Below are 22,259 nucleotides of genomic sequence, written 5' to 3'. Positions count from 1 at the left end.
GGCATTTTGTGATGTTGGGGAGATGTATGTGGCTGAGATCCCTGATGCTTATTAGAAAAAAATGTCCTTATAGTTTTGGCACCTCCAAAATTTTGGTGGAGGGTTGGTTTGTGCAGTTGAAATGTAGATCTGGAGCTAAGAAAACACAGGGTGATGCCAGAGGGGATGCAAAGGAAAGTCAGGAACAAGTGAGGGATGTAAAACAGTGAGACACCATCCTCAGGTCACAAGCCTGGTGCAAAATATTTTTTGAACTGTTAAAATCATATTGTGTGGTTTAAAACAGGTGGAAGCTGCAGAGGAATATTACTGATGGGGATCAGAAGGTACAGCAGGACTCTGGGGCTCAGCTCATCCCCAATCTGGTCTCTGCTCTCAGGTTTCCTCTCAAAACCCATTTCCCAGTCCCTTGCTCTTGTCTCTGTGCCTCTTTCCAAGAGAGGCTTTGACACTTGTAGAAAATGCTTTGAGATCTGGAGAAAAAAAGCAGCTTTGAGGAAAAGAAAGAAATCATTACAGTGCAATGATTGTGTTTCAAGGGCCATAGGTTATTGACATCAATGTGCCTGGGAGTTTTCTGCTGTGTATTCCAGCATGTAGGAGCAAGTCAAGGCATTGCTAATCCTGTCAGCTGAATCCCTGACTATCACAGAGCTGCTGGTAATTCCTTTCAGTGTGCTGAGTTTCTAATAAAAATTGGAAAATAGCTTCTTCATATAGGTGGCAAAGTTATTTGAATTTTTTTTTTTACTCCTTTTACAAGTGGAGACGATGAGAAAGTAATGAATAATTTTGTGTTTGAACCAGCAAGGGCTGCTAAAGCAAGAAATGTGGAAGGAAATCTTGTTTCTGAAGGCTGCTGATGTGTCAGGTGTAGCAAAGGCAACTTTTTATCTTGCTCTGAATATGCAGCTTCAGGTTTCTCATTCTCCTCACTCTGCAAGTATTTTGGCTGTAATAATATAAATTTAGTTCCTGTGTGTATCAGTAAGAAGTTCTCTGTACACAGTAAACACATTTTATGTGCTCAGACTTGAAAAGCTGAGTGAAGGTGTTTTTAGCAGCTACTGCTCTGCACCTCCTTTGTCAGGAAAACCTGCAGCAAAAATGGATAAAACTTGCCAGAAACTTATCCATACGTCAGTGATAGGTGTATCTGTGTTCCATGCCTAATCACAGGGATCTTTCTTATGTTTACTTGAAAATAGAGCTCCCAAAGTCACTTCTCAGCTTGGGTTAGTTCAAGCCTGAAGTTAGCAGGCTGGGAATTAATGGGTTTGGACAAAACCTGCATTCAGGGCATGCTGTCTGTGTGCCTGTGCTGCCTGCTGGTGCCTCTCACCCTCAGAGTGGTCTCAAAATCCCTGCCCTACAGGGAGCTGCTAAAGGCAATGGGGTGAGGAACACTCGTTTTATTGAGCAGTAATATTCCATCTGATCCATTAGAGGATTTCCTGACCTACAGAATCACTTGCACTGGGTTTTTTCCCCACTGTTGCTGTGCACATCAGAGCCAGAGTGTGCTACTGGGATCCTCTTGCTGACCTTTCCATTTATCACAGGCTGTAGGACTTCCCTGGGTTGCCCAGGCTGAGCTAGGAAGTCTTTGAAAAGCTGTTTAGTGATGAAGAATTCCTCACAGCCTGTAAAGCAATTGCTGCAGTGACTCATTAACCCCATTACTCAGTATTTACACTGTATTTCTGGCCTGAATTTTTATTGCAGGACTTTCCTCAGTTTCTCCCTGGGAGGCTTTAGGCTCCTGTCCCACCACTTGGCTGCCCCTGGGGGTTCTCCTACCCTGACTTTTCTTCCCTGAGCTGAATGCAGCATGAACTTGCTTTGTAGAAGCCAAGTTTTCCCATCACTTTCACCCCCTTCCCTGAACACTTTCCAACATTTTGATGAGTGGATGGCAGGCCTGGTCACAGCCCTGCCAATAGCTGTCTTGCTGCTGCCAAATCCAGAAGTGATGTCACTTTTCCCTTTGAATTTGTGCTTTCCCTCTGTTGGGACCGGGAAAGCGGGGCCTCACGATCCTTCTGGCTTTTTGGGTTTTAAGCAGGAGGTGTCAGAAAAGTTACCACAGGGATAGCTGGCTTGTAATATTTTTTTTTCTGCCCCTGTGCTCAGCCCTGGGGAGGCCACAGCTTTGAGTCCTGTGTCCAGTTCTGGGCCCCTCAGCTCAGGAAGGAGATTGAGGTGCTGGAGCAGGTCCAAAGGAGGCAACTGGGCTGGGGAAGGGACTGGAGCACAGATCCTCTGAGGAGAGGCTGAGGGAGCTGGGGGTGTTGAGGCTGGAGAAGAGGAGGCTCAGGGGAGACCTCATCACTCTCTCCAACTCCCTGAAAGGAGGTTGGAGCCAGGGGGGGGTTGGGCTCTTTTCCCAGGCAACTCTCAGCAAGACAAGAGGGCACAAGAGGGCTCAAGTTGTGCCAGGGGAGGTTTAGGTTGGACATGAGAAAGAATTTCTTTCTGGAGAGGGTGATCAGGCATTGGAAAGGGCTGCCCAGGGAAGGGGTGGATTCTCCATCCCTGGAGCTATTTCAAAAGAGCCTGGATGTGGCACTCAGTGCCATGGGCTGGGAACCACAGGGGGAGTGGAGCAAGGGTTGGACTTGATGATCTCTGAGGTCCCTTCCAACCCAGCCCATTCTATGATTCAGCCCATGCTGCAGGGTCCTGCTGGGAGCAGTAAAACACAAAGAGCATTTCCCTCTGCTCTTCATCCTGCACACCCCTGAAGCTGGAGCTTACTTTTAGATCCCATAAAATACATTCTTGATAAAATACTTCTTGATTAAGCACAGCACTCAGCATTCCCTGGCTCTCAGGTGACATCCTCTGGCAATGAGGAGCTGTGTGGCTCCTCTTTCCCACCACAGGCTCTGGCACTAAATGGGGTGTCAGGCAGAGAGGTCAGAACCCTTTTAGGGTGAGCAGCTACAGAGCAGGCAGCTGGGGAAGGTCTGGGGTGTTTTGCTCATAATCTTTACAAAAAAATAGTGGGGGACTCAAGGAATCAGGGTTTGAGTGTTGCCAACCTGAGCTCCAAGCTGCTGGCAAGGAAAATCCTTGGCCAGGGAGTTATGGGATGGGAAAGCACCCCCAGCCCATGGCAGAGCAGGAGCTGGGGCACATCACAGGCATCCAACACTGCTGTTGTCAGCCAAGCCTGAAGTCTCCCTCAGAAAGTTGATTTTCAGTCAGGGAACTGATTAAGCCCTTGATTAAGGACAGAGAAGGCTTTCTCCTCAGCCTTTTATTGCCCTGCTCACACTGGATGTGGGCTTGTTGTGGTAAATATTGCATCCTCTGTGAATGCTGGCTTGCACCCCACACAACAGGAGCCTTTATTCTCCAGCTTCTCATTCTGTACAGTTTTGAATCTCCCTGGATTCTTGCTGGAGCCACAAATTATCCCAGTGAAGCCTCAGAGCCTGGCAATAAACAAGAAAACCATCAAACTGCTTAATAAAACTTCTCCATGCCCAAGGGTACAGGGAGCAGCAGGGCCCAGGATGCAGCAGAATGGGGAAGCACCTGTTTCAGTTCCTGTGCAGCCAGGAAACTGCTGGAAAAAGGGAAGTAAAAACCTTCTTTTAGTGTAAAGATGGGCTGGTGGGTAGTGTGTACCTGCAGATGAGTTGGGAAGTGGCTTTCTCTGCACTTAAAGTCCATGTTGTCCATACCTCCAGAGGCAATGGTGAACCAATTAATATAAATTAATATATAATTAATATAAATGAAACTAAACCATCACACATGTGAAAGACCAGTAACTATAGTCTTAGTTTATTGACTGCAGTCAAGTACTATTATGCCTCAAATAATTAAATATTGCAACTGTGACATTAAAAATACAGGCCAATTTACCAAAATAATTGTATTTTTAAGATTATGTACATATTATACATTTTACAGTATTGTGTAAACTTTTTTTTTATACATAAATCTGATTTATGGTAACTGGAAAACCCAAAATACTTGCTGACAAAAATATTCCTATGAAACATAAGCACTGTGGCTGGGTTACTGAAGAAAACTGCAAAGAACAAAACCCAACTATATAACACGATGTAACTGAGTTAGTAGAAAAATGAATTAAATTACATTCATATAAAAAAAATTAAACCAAAAACATTGCTATGCATTGTTACTTAAAAAGGGAAAGTATCCCAACCCTTTTATATATTAACACACTTTTGTGGGGAGCTACTGGGCACCTCATTTCCAGCAATGGGGTGTAGCCTGGGAAATCCAGATTCCCATTCTCCTTTTAAACATATATTAAATACCAGGGGTCTGTACCAATACAAATATTGTATATACTCATGCACTGGGATTATGTTCATAGTAGCCCACCAAGGCACAGGTTTTGTGTCATTTCCCTCCCCCCCCTTACAATTTGGCATGCAGTGCTAGAGATGTTTGCTGTTCAAAAGAAAACAAAACCCAAAAGAAACCAACCTAAACTTCTGGGGGATTTGTCCCTGGTCTGCATCCCCTAGTGGGAAAAATCAGAAATCCTTCCAGCATAGACTCAAAAATAAATAAGAAGGTAAAGGCCTTATTATTTCAACATCTTGCACCAATCCTGTCAAGGTGCCTTAACCCTCTCTACAGAATCCAGAAAGGATGTCACTGAGGTGATGATGTCCCAATTCAAATATTTTCATGTATTAACTAGGACAAAAATCATTCCTCCTCTGAATCTTCCCTCATGTGACAGCTGTAGTGTTTTGATTTGGCAGAATGGATCTTCAAGTCTAAATTGCTTTCTAGCTTCCATCTCCTCTCAGCACACCCCCATTTGCATTATCTGCTATGTAGTGCATGTAATTGCAGTACCTAGGTATGCTCATTAAAATAAATGCATAATTTAACTGCATATAAACAGCTGCAGAGAATTAACAGCTGTTAAACCTGGCTGTATTTTGAAGGCTTGTAAAACTTGCATATTTTAGAACTCTTCTGCACCTCTAAAAGGCCTGGTCCTGCAAAGAGTGAGGCATGTGCATATCTTCCAAGGATTTGAACAAAAATTAAACTACCCCTGGGACTCCACGAGCACCCCAGGCCCTGCCCTGGAGGGGTAGTGTGGCCAGCCCTTAGTCACAGAAATTGTGTCAGGAAAGACACTGGGGTGACCAACGTGGGCTGGCTTCAGGCACTAGGTATGTTCCCTCAGATGTATCTGAAACATCTGTCAAGGCTTGGACAAGGTGAAAGTGTACTCCAAAATGGCCTTTATAAAACACACCCAGAATTATGAAAAATTAAAACCTCTATGATGTCTGTTTATGTACAGCTTCAATAGAAAAGAAATCCTAATCTAGAGTATCAAAATACTGTATTCATATAAACGTAGGAGAGCATCTAATATAAAAGTAAAAACTGTAAAACACAAACCTTTTTTTTGGAAATTAAATATTCTAAAAAAGTTTTTTTTCTTTTTGTTTTTTTAAAAGAACAAAAAGACAACCCAGGGATTTGTGTACTGGTAGGAAAATGCAGAGGATTACATCTCCCCTCGTCTACGAGTTTTGGCTGCAACAGCTCTGCCTTCCTCCTCCTCCTCTTCCTCCTCATAATTTTCTTCATGAACTTCTTTCTGGTTGTTCTCTTCTTGCATTTCTTGCTCTTGATTTTCCCCTCCATTATTCTTTTCATCTGCCTGATTGAAAGAAAAGAAGCCAACAACAGATTCAGTGCTCCTGCCTGCTTCCTTGTGGTTGATTTAGGGGCAATGAGATGAAGTGAAGGAAAACTGAATGTCAGCTGGAGCTGTTGGAGCTCATGGACAGAAAGAGATTTCCAAAGTCCTCCAGGCAGCAAGAAGGGATGTGGGGGTGGAAGGATGAGCAAAGGGAAGTTGGGACAGCATGAAATTTTAAGGTCTATGAGCTAAAGCAAGCTACAATGATTATTTAATGTCAGTGTGAGCTGATGGCAGCTCTGGGAAGGGTTCCATCATGTCCCAGAGTCTGTGGGTTTACACAGCACTTACATTTTCATCATTTTCACCATATGGCTCCTCAGCATTGTGCTCCAGTTCTCGTTTCTTCTCTTCAGTCAAATCTTCCTGGACCTGCAAAGCACAGGGATGTTCTGTACATTTTAATTTTTTAATTTTTTTTTTAAAGTAGCCTCTGGCTTAAGTATGCATAACTTTACAGCTATACTTTTACAGAATGAAGGTTCAAGAGAAAGGGAGGAGAAAACACGGAGAGGTTAAGGGACAAAAAAACCAAACAACCACCCAACAATCAGGAACCTCACTCCCCTCTGACAGCCTATTTAACTTGTAACTACAATTTTCACAGATCCTCTTATCAGCAGCTAACACATTTAGATTTCCATCCCATGTTTTCATTACCCATATATGTAATTTTCTCCTTGTCATGACACAGCAAACAGTCATTACTGACACTTCCACCCCACTGTGGGCTTCCAGAACTATTTCAGCTCTCATATGCAATGTAAGGATTTAATGGTAACTTTGTCCCTCTTTTCCCAGCAGCTGAGTGATCCTCATGCCAACTGCTCCTGGGAAACCACAAAAAAAGCAAAGGGGACTGGGAGTGAAAAATGATCTCTTCTAACTCTATAGCTGAAGGGAAAGCAGACCATGCTGATCTGTTTTCCAGATGTTCAGGTCTTATCTATCACTTCTTCCTTTTACATCAGCACTTTCCCTTGCTTCCAGGTCACTTGATGTCTGGGTACAAATGTGAGAGGAATGCTTTGAGAAGTGAAGTGCATTTTCTTTTGGAGAGTGTTGTTCTACAAATCTGCTCCAAATGGTGCCCTGCAAGCTGGCTAAGATGCTCCTGCACAGCTCCAAAGAGTGTTTGGCAAAGCCCAACTCTTCCCAGTTCCTAATGACCTGGCTTGATTTAAGTAACCTGAAGTTGAACTGGTGAATTTTGAGTGCAGAGCAGGTAATTTAGACAAAGTGTTTCCCATAAGGCAGTAATGAGCAGCCACTTCTATTGCTTTTTGTAAATCATTATGTATGAAGTACAAAATAGCAACTGATTAGGTATTTATCAAAGAACTGCAGGTCAGCTTGTGGTTGTGCATGCATAATGAGCATGACATTTCACAAGCAATGGGAAAATAGTCTCCTCCCCTCCTTTTCTCCTGCAGTTCAAAGCAATGTGCTAAAAGCTTCCTGACTGACTCCACAAATAGTAAAGGGTTTATGTAACTTGGATTGCCAAGGAGGAGAAGAGATAAATCAGGTTGGAGCTTAAGAGTAACTGGCCAAGGAAGCAGTCTGCCCAGAGCAGCAGCGTGTGATTTGAGATACAAAGGTAATGAGGTTTTGGGTGACCTGCAGAGGGCTTGAGGTTTTCAGGAATTTTTCCTTCTGTTGTGGATCATTTCAAGTATTGCACAATTAAAAATTAAAATTAAAAAATTAATTAAAATTGTGTTGCATGGAAGACTAATGGATTGCAGCATGTAAATACGAGTAACACTCCCAGAAGTGGACAGCAGAGTAATGGCAAAGGCTTCCTAGGTTTCATCAAGTCAGACCAAGTGATTTGGGTTCATTTTGCAGTTCCAAAGAGATCTGAAATGTTAACATGCTGTGTGACCCACAGATGTCTTCTGTTTTCTTACCTCCTCTTCTCCTTCTTCCTGATATTGCTCATCCACATTATCCTCCTGCTGGTCAGGATTTCCTGCCATCTGCAGAAAGATCATATCAAAATTTAGCTCTGTGCATGCTCATTAACTTTAGAAAACTGAAGGTTAAAGCTTCTTCTTCTGGAACTAAAACTTTAAAGCTCCAGTAACATGGCAAAACAAAGTTATAGTGCTTTCAGCAGCATTAAAGACAGCCCAGCTACATGATTTAGAACTCCTCTAAATTAAAAAAGACAGCAGAATGATTATAATAAAAATCACTTCATAGAATAAACCACGACTTTCCATACTAAGCAGGAAGAAAGACATATTCACACCTCTAAAGACCAATGCCATGAAACTCCAGAGTATTATTTGCCTGGAGGAATTTACAGTTTAACCATGGCTGAAATGCACAGCATTCACTGGAATGGCTGGAGCAGCTTACAGCTGAGTGCTGATGGCATGGAAACAGTGTAGAAGGGGTTTGTGCAAAGAGATGAAGGTTGTATGAACACAGATACTGTTCCTGCCAGGGCTTGTGTGAAGGTAAAGAGAAGGGGGCCTGAACTATGAGACCAGAAGGCTCCCTGGGTGAGGCAGTGATGACAGACACAGCAGTCTGTCACCAGGACTCATCCCACACTTTGACCTCCACGTGTCATATATGGCTTAGAGGAGATCTTCAAAAATCAAAGCTCAGTGGCTTCAAAAATCTGGCTCAGCTGTGCTACCCTGTCCTTAAACAGGACCTGCAGAGGTTTCATTTACTGACCACTAGGTGCTCTTCCATTCCTGGGTGTCCTTGTTTCTCACTGCTCTGCTTGTGCTTTTCATTTTCATTTTCATCTGGGAGATTTTCTTCTCTCTCTTGCTCAGCTTCCTCAAATTCATCTTCTCCCTGATTGTTTGGGTCATCAGCAGGATTCACATCTTCCACAGCTGCCTTCTGCAATGTTCAGAACAGAAAGTTAAATACATAATTTGACTTCTCAGGCAAATTCCATTTAATTTGAAAGCTACCTTAACAAGAACAAGGTTCTTGTTAAGAACCTTAAGAACAAGGCCAGCCCACACCCACTGAAATGCAGCTGGAATCTCTGTAGAGGCATCAGGGTTCCTAAATCAAACCCCAGCCCATACAGAATGGGTCCAGAATGAAAAAGTTCTTCAGCACTGACACAGAGAGAACTGCAGGGTGGGTCTGTGTCCCAGACTGAAGCTGGTGACTGACTCCACACAGGCTGTTCAACTCTTTTTGTTTATGAGAACAGACAATGCCTGATGGGACCAGGTGAAAAGAGGCAGGAGTTGAGATGCTCATGGCTCAAATCTGCTGTGGGATCTTTCAGTCCCAGCCTGTCCTGCAGCATTAACCTTTGCTTTTGTTTTATTATGTACATAGACAGCATTCACTCTTCATCATTCTGCCATTCAGAAAATGAACATTTCCTTTCTGCTTCTCATTCAGTAAAACCATTTCTGGTAACTTCACATCTAACAAGTTACAGAGTCTTGACAAGTATTTACTTCACAGCTTGATTTGCTGAGGGTGATGGGAATGAAGATGCTGTGCCTGATGTTCCACAGCACCAAGGAATATGAGACAGGACAATCTCCTGCACCCAGCTCTCTGTGCAATTAATACTGTGGCTGTGTTCACTGCTAAGGTGTCCTCAAAACTCCCACTTTTCTGTACTGACTACAGCTGGGTTCAGTGGCTATTGAGTTGGCTCTTACCCTCTCAACTAAGTACAGCATGAAAAATACACTCACCACTCTTTTTGACTGACCACTGATGAGTTAATCCTGTTATTTTTTTGCTTACCAGTCCCAGTCTCAGCTAAATCTTAATCCTTTATTCTGCCTAAAGATCAAAGGAATGTAGAAAATCAACTTGCTTCAACAAGGAAACTTTTTTTGATTTCTTCCCAAATCAGTGAGGACAACTTTAAATAGATCCAGATGTAGTTTTAAACTGTCAAACTTGTTTTCCTCACAGACCTCTGGTTATCTTATTTCTGTAATGTGCAGTTATGTCGGATGAGATTCTAGGTTTTCACTTCAGGAACAACTGCAATCCATAGCATCTTAATTCATACTCACAGATCCACCAGCCTGCTGATTTGCTGCTTGATGTTCTGGTTCTTGCTGCTCATTTGCATTATTTTGATCATCTTCTTCACCTTCATCCTGGCGTTGGTTGTCACGTTCATAAGCTGCCAAATTTTTGATATTATTATGTCAGAAACAGCAGTTCCCAGCTAGCTCTTAAAAGAGTCCCCTACATACTGGCTTCTATATGTGCTTTTAATAGTAGGCAGCCTTTAGCCAAACAGATAATGCTCCCAGAATTATTTTTTTAAACCAGCCCTGAAAGATTGTGCAAATCAAACAAAATCACAGGCAGAACCAGGAATGTAACAGAGATCCACAAAGCAGCTCAATCAAAGGGACACTCTTGTGGATATGATCTTCACTAATACCTGTATTTCAGTCACTCACTTTAACCAGTTTTATTTGAGCTTCTGGTTTTAAACTGTGAGTTTATATTTCACTTGAATTCAAACTGGATATTAAATTAGTATTGACATCTCACAGGAAAGACAGTACATAGGGAACCTGTGAAAATGATAAGAACATAAACACTATCTTACCTTCTTCTTCATGAATCCCTTGCTCTTCTTCCCCTTGCACAATATCCTGGTCCACGTTATCATAATGAGCCTGTTGGCTGAGAAAATGCAATGCAAACACATCATTTCAGTCTGAAAAAAGTGTGTTTCTGTTTCTTAAAAAAAAAACAACAATCTTACTGCATCTCTGCTTCTCCCATCTCCTGCTTGAATGGCTTCCAGTTTAGCTTCCTATGACCTAATATTTTCTCACATCTTTCCTGAAATACACTTTATACAACAAAGACTTTCTTGTCCTACTGTACTAACTTCTGTGCTTGTATTTCTTTGTATCAGTGGGATCTGCCTCCTATTTTCAAAACTCCTAAGCTGGGGTATGCCTGATCAAAGCACAAATACTATGAATGGGAAACAAAAAAACACTCAAACATCTTCAAAACAGACTCCATGGATCAGTTTTGTTGAAAAAGCAGACTTAGCTTTCATCTTGCAAGGGGTTTACACGTGTGGTTGTTCTTGCAGGAGTGAGTATTTTGACTATCAATTATAAAAGGCTTTCTCATGCCAAAATCCTTTTGGAACACAGGTCAAGTTAATTATTAATATTTCAATATTTTAGCAAAGAAAATTCAATGGGCTTTAAGATTCCAAAAGACAAATTTGTCACTAACAATTTTAAACTAAACAGAAAAATAAGGAAATATGGCAGGGAGGGAGAAAGGCATTTGGAAGCTGTGACATCATGAATATAACTGCATTCACAACAACTTTATGAAAGTATCAGGGTGTTTGTTTCCCCTGAAATCAGGCTTTTGCCTCTACAATGCAAATAATACAAGCTGCTCGTGTCCACAATGTCCTTGTGGTACCTCAAATTTAAGAGGAACTTCAGCTTAGGTACCTTAAAGCATACCTGATACTGGAGTTTCTCAGTACAGATCATAATTGGTGTTTAGAAGAGAATAATTATTAATTTAAATGAAAGCTTGAAGAGAAGGGGTGTTATGTGCCAGAACCCCTAACCTCCTCTTAGGATGTGCATGGCAACATGAACTTACTACTCCAGACTTCAGACTTCCACAGTAAAATGAGTTGGAAAAAAAGGAAAAAAAGGAAAAAAAGGAAAAAAAGGAAAAAAAAGGAAAAAAAAGGAAAAAAAAGGAAAAAAAAGGAAAAAAAGGAAAAAAAAGGAAAAAAAAGGAAAAAAAAGGAAAAAAAGGAAAAAAAAGGAAAAAAAGGAAAAAAAGGAAAAAAAGGAAAAAAAGGAAAAAAAGGAAAAAAAAGGAAAAAAAAGGAAAAAAAAGGAAAAAAAAGGAAAAAAAAGGAAAAAAAGGAAAAAAAGGAAAAAAAGGAAAAAAAGGAAAAAAAGAAAGAAAAAAAAGAAAGAAAAGAAAGAAAAAAAAGAAAAAAAGAAAAAAAGAAAAAAAGAAAGGAAGGAAAAAACCTCTTTAAACAGCAATCAGCTTCACCCCTGGAAAAAAGATGATGCTCACTGAGTTTAGTGTCTGGGGGGTCTAACGCCCTCTTTTTAAAGGTCCTATGGTGGAAGCAGCACAGACCATGACAAACTCAAGTAAAAGAATTTAACCTCAGCCTGTTTTTATAGAGTTTTTCTCCTTGTTCTGCCTCCTTCTGCAGCTGGAGCTCTTTCTGCTGGAGCTGTTGCTGCCTGAGCAGTTGTCCCCTCAGCCTCTGCTGCTGCAGTGATGCCTGATGCTCCCGTAGCCGAGAGGCTTCCTCTGCTCTTCGGGCTGCAAGGTGCTGCTGCTCCAGTTGCTGCTCATAAACTGACTTCTGTCTTTTTGTGACAGCTTTTGTTGATGTTTTCTGTCAAAGAAATGTCGGGCAGAGATTCAGCACCACTCCAGAGATCAGAAACAAACACAGAGAAAACTGTGACAGGCGGGAAAAATCTGCAGAGGCTGCAGACGACAGGCAGAGCTACAGCAAAATTATTTCAGGTTTTCTTGGCTCTGCTTAAAGTTGAATTCCTTTTCAACAAAGACCAGGAGGGCTCCAGGGAGGACATGGGGAAGGAGATAATAGGCTGGGGGAAGCCATGCTTTTCTTAGATATTAATAAAAGCCTCAACATATTACCAGGAAAATCAAGTTTTGATGGCTGGCAGTTAAGGCAGTAAATCTGCTCCCATGGATCTAACTGGTGATTTTAGTAGGGGCTGCCTTCAGCTTGAAATGAGACATGGCACATTTTTTACAGCCAGTGACTTAAACTAACTACACTTTCACAGCTTCATCTACTGCTCCTGCACCTCACCAACACTGCCTTCTCAACCATCATCTGCTAGGAGAGCGTGTGTGTGTGTTACAGAGCCTAAGCTGAGAGCAGTAAAATGTATTTTCCACTGGAGATCCAGTTGGGAATGTCAGTCCAGGATTTGCTGGTTTTATTTAGAGCTGCACAGAGCAAGACTTCCTGCTTCAGCCATGCTCATCTTGCAGTTAACATTTCAAGTGAAATGACAGGGAACATTTAGATGGAAATGTGTTTACAAGAGGTAGGCACATCTGACAAGGAAACATGCTGCAATTTGCTAAGATGCAGCAAATTAGTAAGGCAGGACAGCTCTCCACCAGAGTGCTGAAGATAAATCTCACTCCCATCAGCTGTCTCCTTCCCATCAGAAGGGCCTCAAACTTCAAGCAGGAGATGGGATTCAACCTGACTGCTCTTTTTTCCATCTGCTGCTTGTATCAGCTAAACTGATGTTCATTAAGCATTTGGCAAGCACTGCTCTATGTGTGTGCTGAAGTTGAGCCTCAATCCTATGCATCCAAATGCTTTGAATCTCAATTTTCTATAAATATGACAATTTTATCTGAAAAAAAGTGCATTAATCCTAAGCTTTCTGTAACTCTGACACTGATTTTGCCTAGAAAAAGGCAAGTGCAATACAGAGACAGGAATGATAAAGGACTCCTCCAGTTAAACAGCAAATCTAATCAACCAGTAGAAAAAAAGCAGAGCTCCATACCTCTGAATGAAGATGATCACCCAACATGTTGGTTTCTTCTTCTTTCTGCTCCTGTTTTTTCCACTCATGCTCCTCTGGTGCTTGATCCTGCTCTTCCTCTAGGTGCTCAGGCTGTCCTGCCTGCTCCATTTCTTCCTCTTCAAGTTCTTTCTTGCGTTCCTCTTCAACCTGATCAACACGTTGCTCATCATCCTCTCCAGCTTCTTGTTGCTCCTGAATATTCAGCTCCTTGGCATGCTGGCTCTCCCCAGTGCTCCTTCGCAGGTGGAAACGCTCAGAGTCTTCTTCTCTTTCCTGGGAATTTCTTTCTTCTCTCTCTTTCAGCTTCTCATTCTGCAAAACACACACAGGATTATGTGTGCACAAGACAGATACCAGGGGGTTCCCATTTTCAAGAGAGCCAAGGATGGTTTTGTTTCAGCCTGGCAAGAGTGAAGCTGGAGGCAGGAAAGCCAAAGACTGCTTTTGGAACAAGCAACTGCTCCTGCCAAAGGGTATCAGCAGCCCCCTCCTGGCTCTGCAGCCATGCAAGGTGTTGTACAAGTGCATCATAAAGCCCATCAGGCCTCTGAAGTTTTATCTGAAGTGGAACAAACCTCTTGAAATCCCCTATCTGCAAAAGAAGCTTTGTATTTTTATTTCCAACAGGTTCTGCTGGCCAAGTACTCTTGGAAAACAAAAGCACAGCTGACAGTATAACTTCAAGACTTTACCCACAGCTTTGCTTTGTATCTTTTGGAACACTGGGTAGGGAGCCAGTTTTAAATATACTGAATTTTCTGTGCCACAGAAACTTTATAAAACACGAGAGAAGAGCATTTGTTCAGAACTCGGGTCGAGCTTTTCTATAAAAAGCTTCTATAAAATTTTAGCTACCTGATTATTATTTAAAAAATGAAATTTTTTAGCATACCTCCTTGTGCTCTTCAGCCACAGCTTCGTGGTGTGTGGGGAGGTCACTGGTGGGGGATGTTGCTTGCACCTCTGGTTGCTCATTTGGTTGCTTGAACTTCTCAGGCTGGCGGAAACTTGGGATTTTATTGAGTGTGTCCTTCAGCTGTCTGTACTCCTCCACCTGGGACTAAAGTCAACACCTTCATTATAGTGTGTCCAAATCAATTTCTTAATAAAATACAGGCACCTCAGAGTGCACTTGCTGGAAAGTCATGGTGGAAAGACTTGATATTCACATCAGAGCAAACTCCAGGGAGGGGAAGGGATGGGAGCTTTTAAACCTGGTTGTTTCCACACACCAAGTAACATTGATTCATGACAATCTTTTCAGCCACAGTGCACATGCATACAAAGGATATTAGAAAAATCTCTGTGAGACAAAGAGGGAGATTTGTTTTATTCATGCCAAGCAGGAGAATTGTCAAAAGGGGTGATGCAGTTTTCTTGGCACACTGAGGAAGGGAAATCAAGAGCACCACAACTTCTTTCTACCAGTAAAGAAGTGCAGTTCTTTCAGAAAAAGGAGTTTTAAAGTGCATACATGTAATAAAAATGCCAAATCCTCAAGATTTAAACAGGTGTTACACAAGACAACAGCCAACACAGAGAACTGAGGCAAAGAAAGTCAGTGACAGTACACCTTTGGTGAAAAGCAAGAAAAAATGGAAAAAAAAAGGAAAAAAAACATTTCTAAAATCTTCCTGAAATGCAACACTAAAATATAATTTGTTTGCTTTTACCTCTGTACAAGGTAACTTTCAAAAGGAAGGACACTTAGAAAAACTTTAAAGTTTAGAATGCAGAAATGCAGAGTGATTGGTGCTCCAGTCCCTGTCTATACAGCAGATGTACAAGGAAGTCTCATCAAGTGAAATTTTTGAGATGGAGAGAATTTATAAAAGCTGACCAGGTGCATCTAGAAAAGGTGGTGGCCAACAAGAGGGTCTGTGGCTTGCTCCAGTGGAGGCAGCACTTCCAAGTCAGAGGTGCATTTCCTAATCCTTCTGAAATGAAGTTAAAAGCTGGCTACAGTTTACAGCTGGTGACTGGGGATGTCCTCTGGTGTGTTATGTGGGATCATAGCAATCAATAGTAAAGCAGACAGGCACAATGCATTGATGGACAATGCCAAATACTCATACAAAACAATATCCACAGTGCTCCAGATTGACATGATGCAATGCAGAACAGTTCTGAAGCCAGACACACCTTGAAGCATCTCCAAAAGCCTATGGCATCCATTAAATGTGATGGGCCTAAAAGCAAAGCAGAACTGCAGTAATTACTCTTGTCATTCCAGAAGGAGGCTTCTCTTTCCTGATTTACTGTTGAAGAGTCCAATGAGACATTTTAGAGGAAAAAAATAGTATTTACTTAATGTAAGACTAATGCACAGGTTTCTGATTTGTTTTTTTTTTTCCCCCTCCCCACTGACTGCTCATGTAGGGAGACTCAAGTGCTGGGATATTTAAACAGTGCATGTCCAGATCAGGACTCAAGTACTCTGTTCCTCTGCAGGAGTTGTTCTGAGCTGAACACTGGGATTCCAGGCATTTTTGCTGGCAGAAAGACAGGGTTTATAAAAATATATCATCAATCTGTCTGGCTGCTTGAGTTATGGAAAAGTACAAAGATGACAATGCCTTAAAGATTCAGGTCACAAATTCATTAGTGGAGTACTGACTACTGGTATTTAATGTCTAGAGGACTCTTAGAAATAAAGGGATCATTTATCCAGCTGCATCTCCAAGCAGTAATCCCCTGTGAACTTTCTGTAGCTGGTTTGCAGGAGAAACTCTGCAACTGTGGCAAATAGCTTCTGTTCTGAAAGAATGTGCAAGGCTCTTCTGTTGAAGAAAAGGTTCTCCATAGGATAAATGGCACACTCTGATGGCAGATAGAAAAGCTTCATGTGTTCCAGGCTTTCTAATTAAAGAACTGAATCAGAGCCATGGGAAGTCTATGGACCTTCCCTGTGGATTTGGTGAACCTTAAATCAGAGCCTGCACCTGCCCTTGTGGAATTTCAGATGTGAATTTATACATACCAAGCAACTAATGTGGCCAGTGGGAGAAGAGCTTAAAATTTGCTGCCAGCCCATTTTAGTACTGGAAATTAAGATTCTTCATCTATTTAGTCTATGAGGGACTTTGCTAGTCTTGCCCTATTTTTGGAATATCTACACACACAGACATGCACAAGCAAAACTGGGAAAAAAAGAAAAAAAGAATCCAATGCTTTTAGTGCTGGTAATGATTCTGTGGACTATGATAATACTTAAATGAAGAAAACAAGTCAGGAATAAAAATAACTTGATGCTGGCTCTTTGTCTTCCCCTCTGATCTTTCATCAATAATCTTCCACTGCTCCAACATGACTCCTACCTTCAGATTCCCTGTGGCCTGCACAGCTTGTACCAACATGTGCAAAGTCTGGCAAACACTTCACTTGAAAATGACATTTAAGAGAGGTAATGCTGCTTTTTAACTAATTTGAGCTCCACCTGAAGTTTACAGTCCTTGTGTCTCAGTCCCTCTCTAGCCTGAGAAACCCCCCAGTCATATATAAAAAGAGACTTGATAGCATCCCAGCATCCAGGTCTTTACAGTGCTGCATGGGCATGCTGGAGTGTGGGATGTTTGACTAACAGGAGTTCTGTCAGAGAAGAGAGAGAAAGAAAGGGATTTGACAGCTCTCATGGAAGCAAATAATCATCTTATCAGTAATACATGCACTCCCAGGCTTACAACAGCTCTTTTATTTTCTGACAGCCCTACAGTGTGCTGCAGCTTCTTCTAAAGAGCAGCCCTTGAACTCATGCATTCCCCTGCAGCCTGGTGCCAGCTGCAAATTCCCCATGCGAGAGGCTCCATGCACGACAGGACAGCTGAACTAGAAGAAACAAGTTTTAGGAAGGTAGAGCTGGTAGAAGCTGCTTTCCTTTCTGACCTGTGCAGCAGCTAGTGCACTCTTGTGGTCTTCCAAAGTCACTACAAGCTGGTTGTGTTGGGAGAGTAAGTTCTTATGCTGTTGCTACACAAAAAGAAGAACATGAAACGTTTCATAAAAAAAAAGTTCATTCTTAAAGTAAATGAGGTCGCCTGGGGGATTTTGAGCTAGGAATATAATTCAATTTATCTCTAAAAGAAAATCCTGAGTTGGAATGACAGCATTTACTTCATGTGGAACACATGTGAAACACACAAGCATGCCAGGAAAGAAAATTTTGGAGGCCAGAATTTGAGTAACTAAAATAAAGTTTAAAGTTGGAGTAGATGCTGATGAATGATTTTGATTAACTTCGTTTGCCAAAGCACAATTCTTAACTTGCAAGGTCAAATTTCCAATTCTGATTTTTATACTAGATTTGGATTTTATTACTTTTTTTTCAAAGGAGCACGTACCTAAAATGCAAGCAGCAAAAGACAAGCAACCCAGTTCAGCCACATTCCTCTTCTTTTTGCCACATAACAGAAGCTAAAAGTCTTTAGCACAGCTCACTTCTGGCTTGTTAAAACTTGGGAACATTTTTATTTTTCCTAATGGGCTTCAAGTTCTCCTACCTTGACATCTTGGAGCTGGGTGTGAATGTCTTGGTGAGCTTTCCTCAACTGTCTGTTCTCCTCCCTTAAGTTATAGAGGGATTCTGGTTAAAAGAAATTGAATGAAAAACAGAATGAAATCCCAGTCAGATGAGATGGATAGTACTAGACTAAGCACCAAAATTAAAAACTAACACAAACTACCTAAAATCCTATGCTACTGCTGGAGTAGAAATAGATTACAGTAACTATCTGGCTTCTTTATGCTACATCTCTCTCCAGCCCTTTAAAAAGCCTTAAATTTTCAAGCAGAAAATGGTAAAATGTGGTTCAATTTTGTCTGCAACTGGAACAATGCAGCACTGTCCATGCTGGGGGCTGCAGACAGCAAAATTCATTGTGGCAACCTGAACCTTTCAGATGCAGAGAGGAAGCCACCCCTCCTCTCCCTTCCCCCCCCCAGCACATCTGGCAAGTGAGAGTTTTTTTTTGTCATAGGACTCTATAGCTATTCTTTTGGATGAGATGCCCAGCATCCTTAAAAAGTTCAGGGACCAGGGAGAAGGGGGGCTTCTCTTCCCACTTCTGACATTATGTTGATGGGGAATACTGGAGGCAGACACAGGGAAGCTCTTCCCACACTCCAAGCTGCCAGGCTGCAATCCAGCTCAGTCCAGAGCTGTGTGATTCCACTGGTGCTGTGCCCAGGCAGAACTACTAAACACAGCCTCTGCCTGCAAAATACTGTGTAGACAAAACTGCAGACAGCTCCAAAACTAACTTATGTGTTAGTGATACGTGGCAGAAAGCAGCTGAAGGCCCTGGGAGGGGAGAACCCCTTCCTTTTTTTTTTTCTGTGTAATTAGGATTGAAGAGGTCTGCAGACTACAAAGGATCTTTGTAACAGGAAACAAGATGCCAACAGTAAAAAAAATTAAGACTTCAGCATACAGGTGAATCATGTTTCAGAGAGGCTGATACATAAAGAGAAAATGAGGTATAAAATGTACATAAAGTCACTTCATAAAGAGGCACAATTACATCTCTGACAGAAGTGGCAAACACTCTTAGACTGCCTTTCTTTACAAAAAAAGAGTTAAGAGGCAAATGGATTCTTCCAGGTTTATAACAGTCTTAGAACTAAACAAGAAAGACTGGATAAACCAGCCACTGACACTTGATGGGCTTTTAAGTGCTGTGTTTCTTAGTATTTCTCTAACCTAGACAGAAACACAAAGCACACATACTAATAGATTTCAGAAAGTGAGCACAGAAAATCATTACAAAAATGTAACTATCAGAAAGCCTAAGATGGATGGATGACACGTTAGTGAGAGGAGAGCAATGCCTTCCTGCATCACATCACACAAAACCCAATGAAAAAACACACATTTGCATATGGGCAGCCAGGTAGAGGTTGCATATACCCTTCAGCTTAGAGATCTCCTGCTCCTTCTCCTGCTGCAGCTGCAAGTATCTCTCCTTGTGATCATTGAATGTTCTGCTGAACTCTTCCCCTTGCTTTCGGTGGTCTTCCTCAAGGTCAGCATGCTGCTTCTTTAGTTCTTCATGTTGACTCTGTGAACACCAAGTTGGACACTGGAACAGTGCACTGTCTGCACACGAGGCTAATTTTGTCTCTGGCAATTTGCTAACTAAGCCCAGATGAGTAGGAAGCACCCATGACAAGCAGTTTATTATTTAAAGCACGCGTTTTCCATGTCTTCTCTAACACAAAAGGACCTCCAGGATGAGTGGTCTCCTGTTCTGGGGCTACACCACCTCACCTCAAAGTTGCCTTGTCCCACAGGGAGTTGGCTGAATGTGTTTAGGAAATGCCAAACTAGGTGAAGTCTGATAAGCCAGTGCTCCAAACAACTGATTGCTTTGGATCAGATTAAATTACCGACTCGAAAATACAGCAGGAAAGCATCTTTTAAGGGTGGTGTTGCAAGAGGAGGGCACCCTGGAGGCACTGACACTCCGGAGGGAGTGACCTGGAGCTGCTGAACCCGTGGAATCCCCCCCCACAACCCTGGGGAATGGGGATGCCCATCACCCACCTTCAGCATCTGGTGCTGCACGCTCAGGGCGCTGTACCGGCTGTTGGAGTCTTGCTGTAAAACACAACCCAAACCCTGGTGTTACACACAACAACTCTGCCACCCCACAGACTTCTGCACAGGCACTTAAAAGAGTTTGGAGTCAGGAGGCAAGGGAGCCAACTTCCCAGGTAACAAATTCTCTCTCCACTTGCCTTGGAACACGACAAGCACACATACTTTGTACTTACTGAATGTGTTTTAATTGAGGTTACTCAGCTTGCAATCTGCTCCCCAGTTTCAACATGAAGCAGCCATAAAATCCTAATTTACTTGTCTACAGGTCTCTGGGGTCCTTTGCCAGATTCAGCTTTCCTTCTGGCCATTAGTACATAAAAGAAAGTTTCCTTATGTTTTTACACTTTCAAGTTCAAAGACCATGTGTTAGAAAGTTGTCACTTTCCCCTGACCTTTTCTCTGTGGACTAAGCTAAAAAAAAGTAATTTATAATGCTTTGTAATACCCATTTCCCATTGGTAACAATACATTTGAACTAACGTGATATAAACAGGAAGATATTTTCTAAATTAAAATTTCTGGAAAGATATTAGGATTCCCTATTGCAGCTCAAATAATTAGGAATTGCTCAGCACTTAGGCATGCAGAATAAAACTTGAACAAGTGAGTGCTCTTTCAATTAGTATTTTGTCAGACCTCTTTGAGCACTTAAAATTGCAAATTCCTTTTTCTTGCAACTCAAATGGCATCAACTATTAAAAGCTTTTACTAGGAATGATGACTTACCCTTCCTTTATTTAGTGTTTCCTGTGCTTCTAGTTTATAAACAAGAAAATCTACAACATAAAAGGGAAAATACTGATGAAACAAACAGGAAAATTAGAGTCTTAAATAACATAAGGGTTGAATACATAAATTACGATCTGAATGCTTATGCAGTGTATTTTTTTTGAGAAGATCTTAAAAAACTAGGGAGAATTTTAAATACTCAAGTTTTTATGAGATATTTTCATTAAGAAGTTACAGAATTTAATGAAATGCTTTTAAATGAAAGTTCCACATCAGTGTAACATGAAGGGTGAACAGACTCAAGTGTACAGGTAGGGAATTAAATCTGTTACATCAACGCTGTAGCATCATTCAAAAGGAAAAGGAGATTTGTAAATTGTGTTTTCTGGTATTAGGATTGTAAAAACCACGTATTTAAGATATGTCAAAGTCGAGATTAAGTTTAAATAAAACAAAAATTTCCCCTTTTGTTCCTTGAGCCTCTTTTCAGGATTTGAATGCCGACTCACATTCGCCTGGCTCTACACTAGGTGGCACCAGAAACCTATCCAGAACTGCACGGTAAGACTTAAACGTTCTTCATTCTTCCTAAAGTAGTGGCAGAGTCTTGAGTTTGGGGAAAAAACACACATTTTCCTCTGAAAACTGGAGTGAATTTAGAACAACAAAAGACTTAAAGAATTCCAGAGGACTGCACTCTGCTGAGGTTTCAGAGAGGGCAGATGTGTAAGAAATAAGATCATGTGCCAACATTTCCCCCTCTCATGCACCTAGAACTTAGTTTTAATCAGAGAAAAAGACATGAGAATGTGTTTACTTTTAAGCACGTGTAAAAATATTGATTAGGAGTCTGTTGTCACATTGATGTGTTTCTGGTTCAAGCTTTAAATCTTCAGCATGCTGGAAGAGGCTTTCCTCATGCCCATGTTCCACAGAGCTGTCAGGTCTATGGACACTGCTATAAACACACCTATGTATATACTGTGACATTTTGCAGTCACCTGTAAACAATACTGAAGATTTTACTTTCAAAAATTAAATTTAAAAAATGGACTAAAAAGATCTGCCAAGGTGGCACAGGTAATGTGTATCAGAAACTTGAACTAAGTTACTTCTAAAAAAATACTCTATCTTAAATGTTAAAGTGAAAAGCATGCTTTTACCTTCTTTTGCTTTCTTATGTTCAAGCCTTTCCTTTTGTAGTGACTTTTCTAATCTTGACCTGTGCTCGTATACAACTGAAAAGAGAAATTTTGGACACAATTAATTTTATAAGCAAGATACACAAAAAATACCACCCACCCCCAACAGACCCAGAGAGCATTGGCACAGAATGTACCAGGAAAAGACAAGTGGAATGAGGTCAGAGGATAAAGGACTGTTTGCATAATTTGGGATAGTAGTTTGTGTTTTTTTATGATTTTTTATGATTATGATTTATTGATCATGAACTCTGGGTGTTTCCACTGCGTGAACACAGACTGAAAACCATGTGAGTGATTTGCTTATGGGACAGTCAGCTATGGTGGAGCTACAGGAAAGCTACCAAACACCTTCAGGGATTCAGGTGGACATTTCCCCTGCTTTCCTTCTCTCCTGCCTTGCTTGTAAATGGCCAAGCTCAGTTTAACACAAGTACTTTTCC

The 22,259-nt window shown here is 41.5% G+C and overlaps 1 protein-coding gene across 4 annotated transcripts in view; it reads right to left on the bottom strand.

The window, feature by feature from the left end:
- Positions 1–3,768: 3,768 nt before the first annotated feature.
- The window catches only part of GOLIM4 (golgi integral membrane protein 4), a 31,240-nt gene continuing 12,749 nt past the window's right edge, over positions 3,769–22,259 (bottom strand). The window contains exons 2-16 of one of the 4 annotated variants that reach the window (XM_071752721.1): positions 21,778–21,852; positions 20,612–20,661; positions 19,829–19,882; positions 19,193–19,343; positions 17,787–17,869; positions 17,173–17,256; positions 14,183–14,350; positions 13,270–13,602; positions 11,863–12,101; positions 10,296–10,372; positions 9,745–9,857; positions 8,414–8,587; positions 7,633–7,701; positions 6,011–6,091; positions 3,769–5,677 (exon numbers count right to left, since the gene is read on the bottom strand). In XM_071752721.1, coding sequence (XP_071608822.1) covers positions 5,522–5,677; positions 6,011–6,091; positions 7,633–7,701; positions 8,414–8,587; positions 9,745–9,857; positions 10,296–10,372; positions 11,863–12,101; positions 13,270–13,602; positions 14,183–14,350; positions 17,173–17,256; positions 17,787–17,869; positions 19,193–19,343; positions 19,829–19,882; positions 20,612–20,661; positions 21,778–21,852 — 1,907 coding nt within the window. In that variant the 3' untranslated portion in view covers positions 3,769–5,521. The remainder of the gene's footprint in view (positions 5,678–6,010; positions 6,092–7,632; positions 7,702–8,413; positions 8,588–9,744; positions 9,858–10,295; positions 10,373–11,862; positions 12,102–13,269; positions 13,603–14,182; positions 14,351–17,172; positions 17,257–17,786; positions 17,870–19,192; positions 19,344–19,828; positions 19,883–20,611; positions 20,662–21,777; positions 21,853–22,259) is intronic. The other 3 variants (XM_071752723.1, XM_071752722.1, XM_071752725.1) reach the window with 3 other exon arrangements.

Source organism: Heliangelus exortis, chromosome 9 (genome assembly GCF_036169615.1).
Source record: "Heliangelus exortis chromosome 9, bHelExo1.hap1, whole genome shotgun sequence".
NCBI classification, from domain to species: Eukaryota; Metazoa; Chordata; class Aves; order Apodiformes; family Trochilidae; genus Heliangelus; species Heliangelus exortis.
Note: the sequence above shows the minus strand (reverse complement) of the source record. Positions and strands in the feature narration are given on the sequence as shown.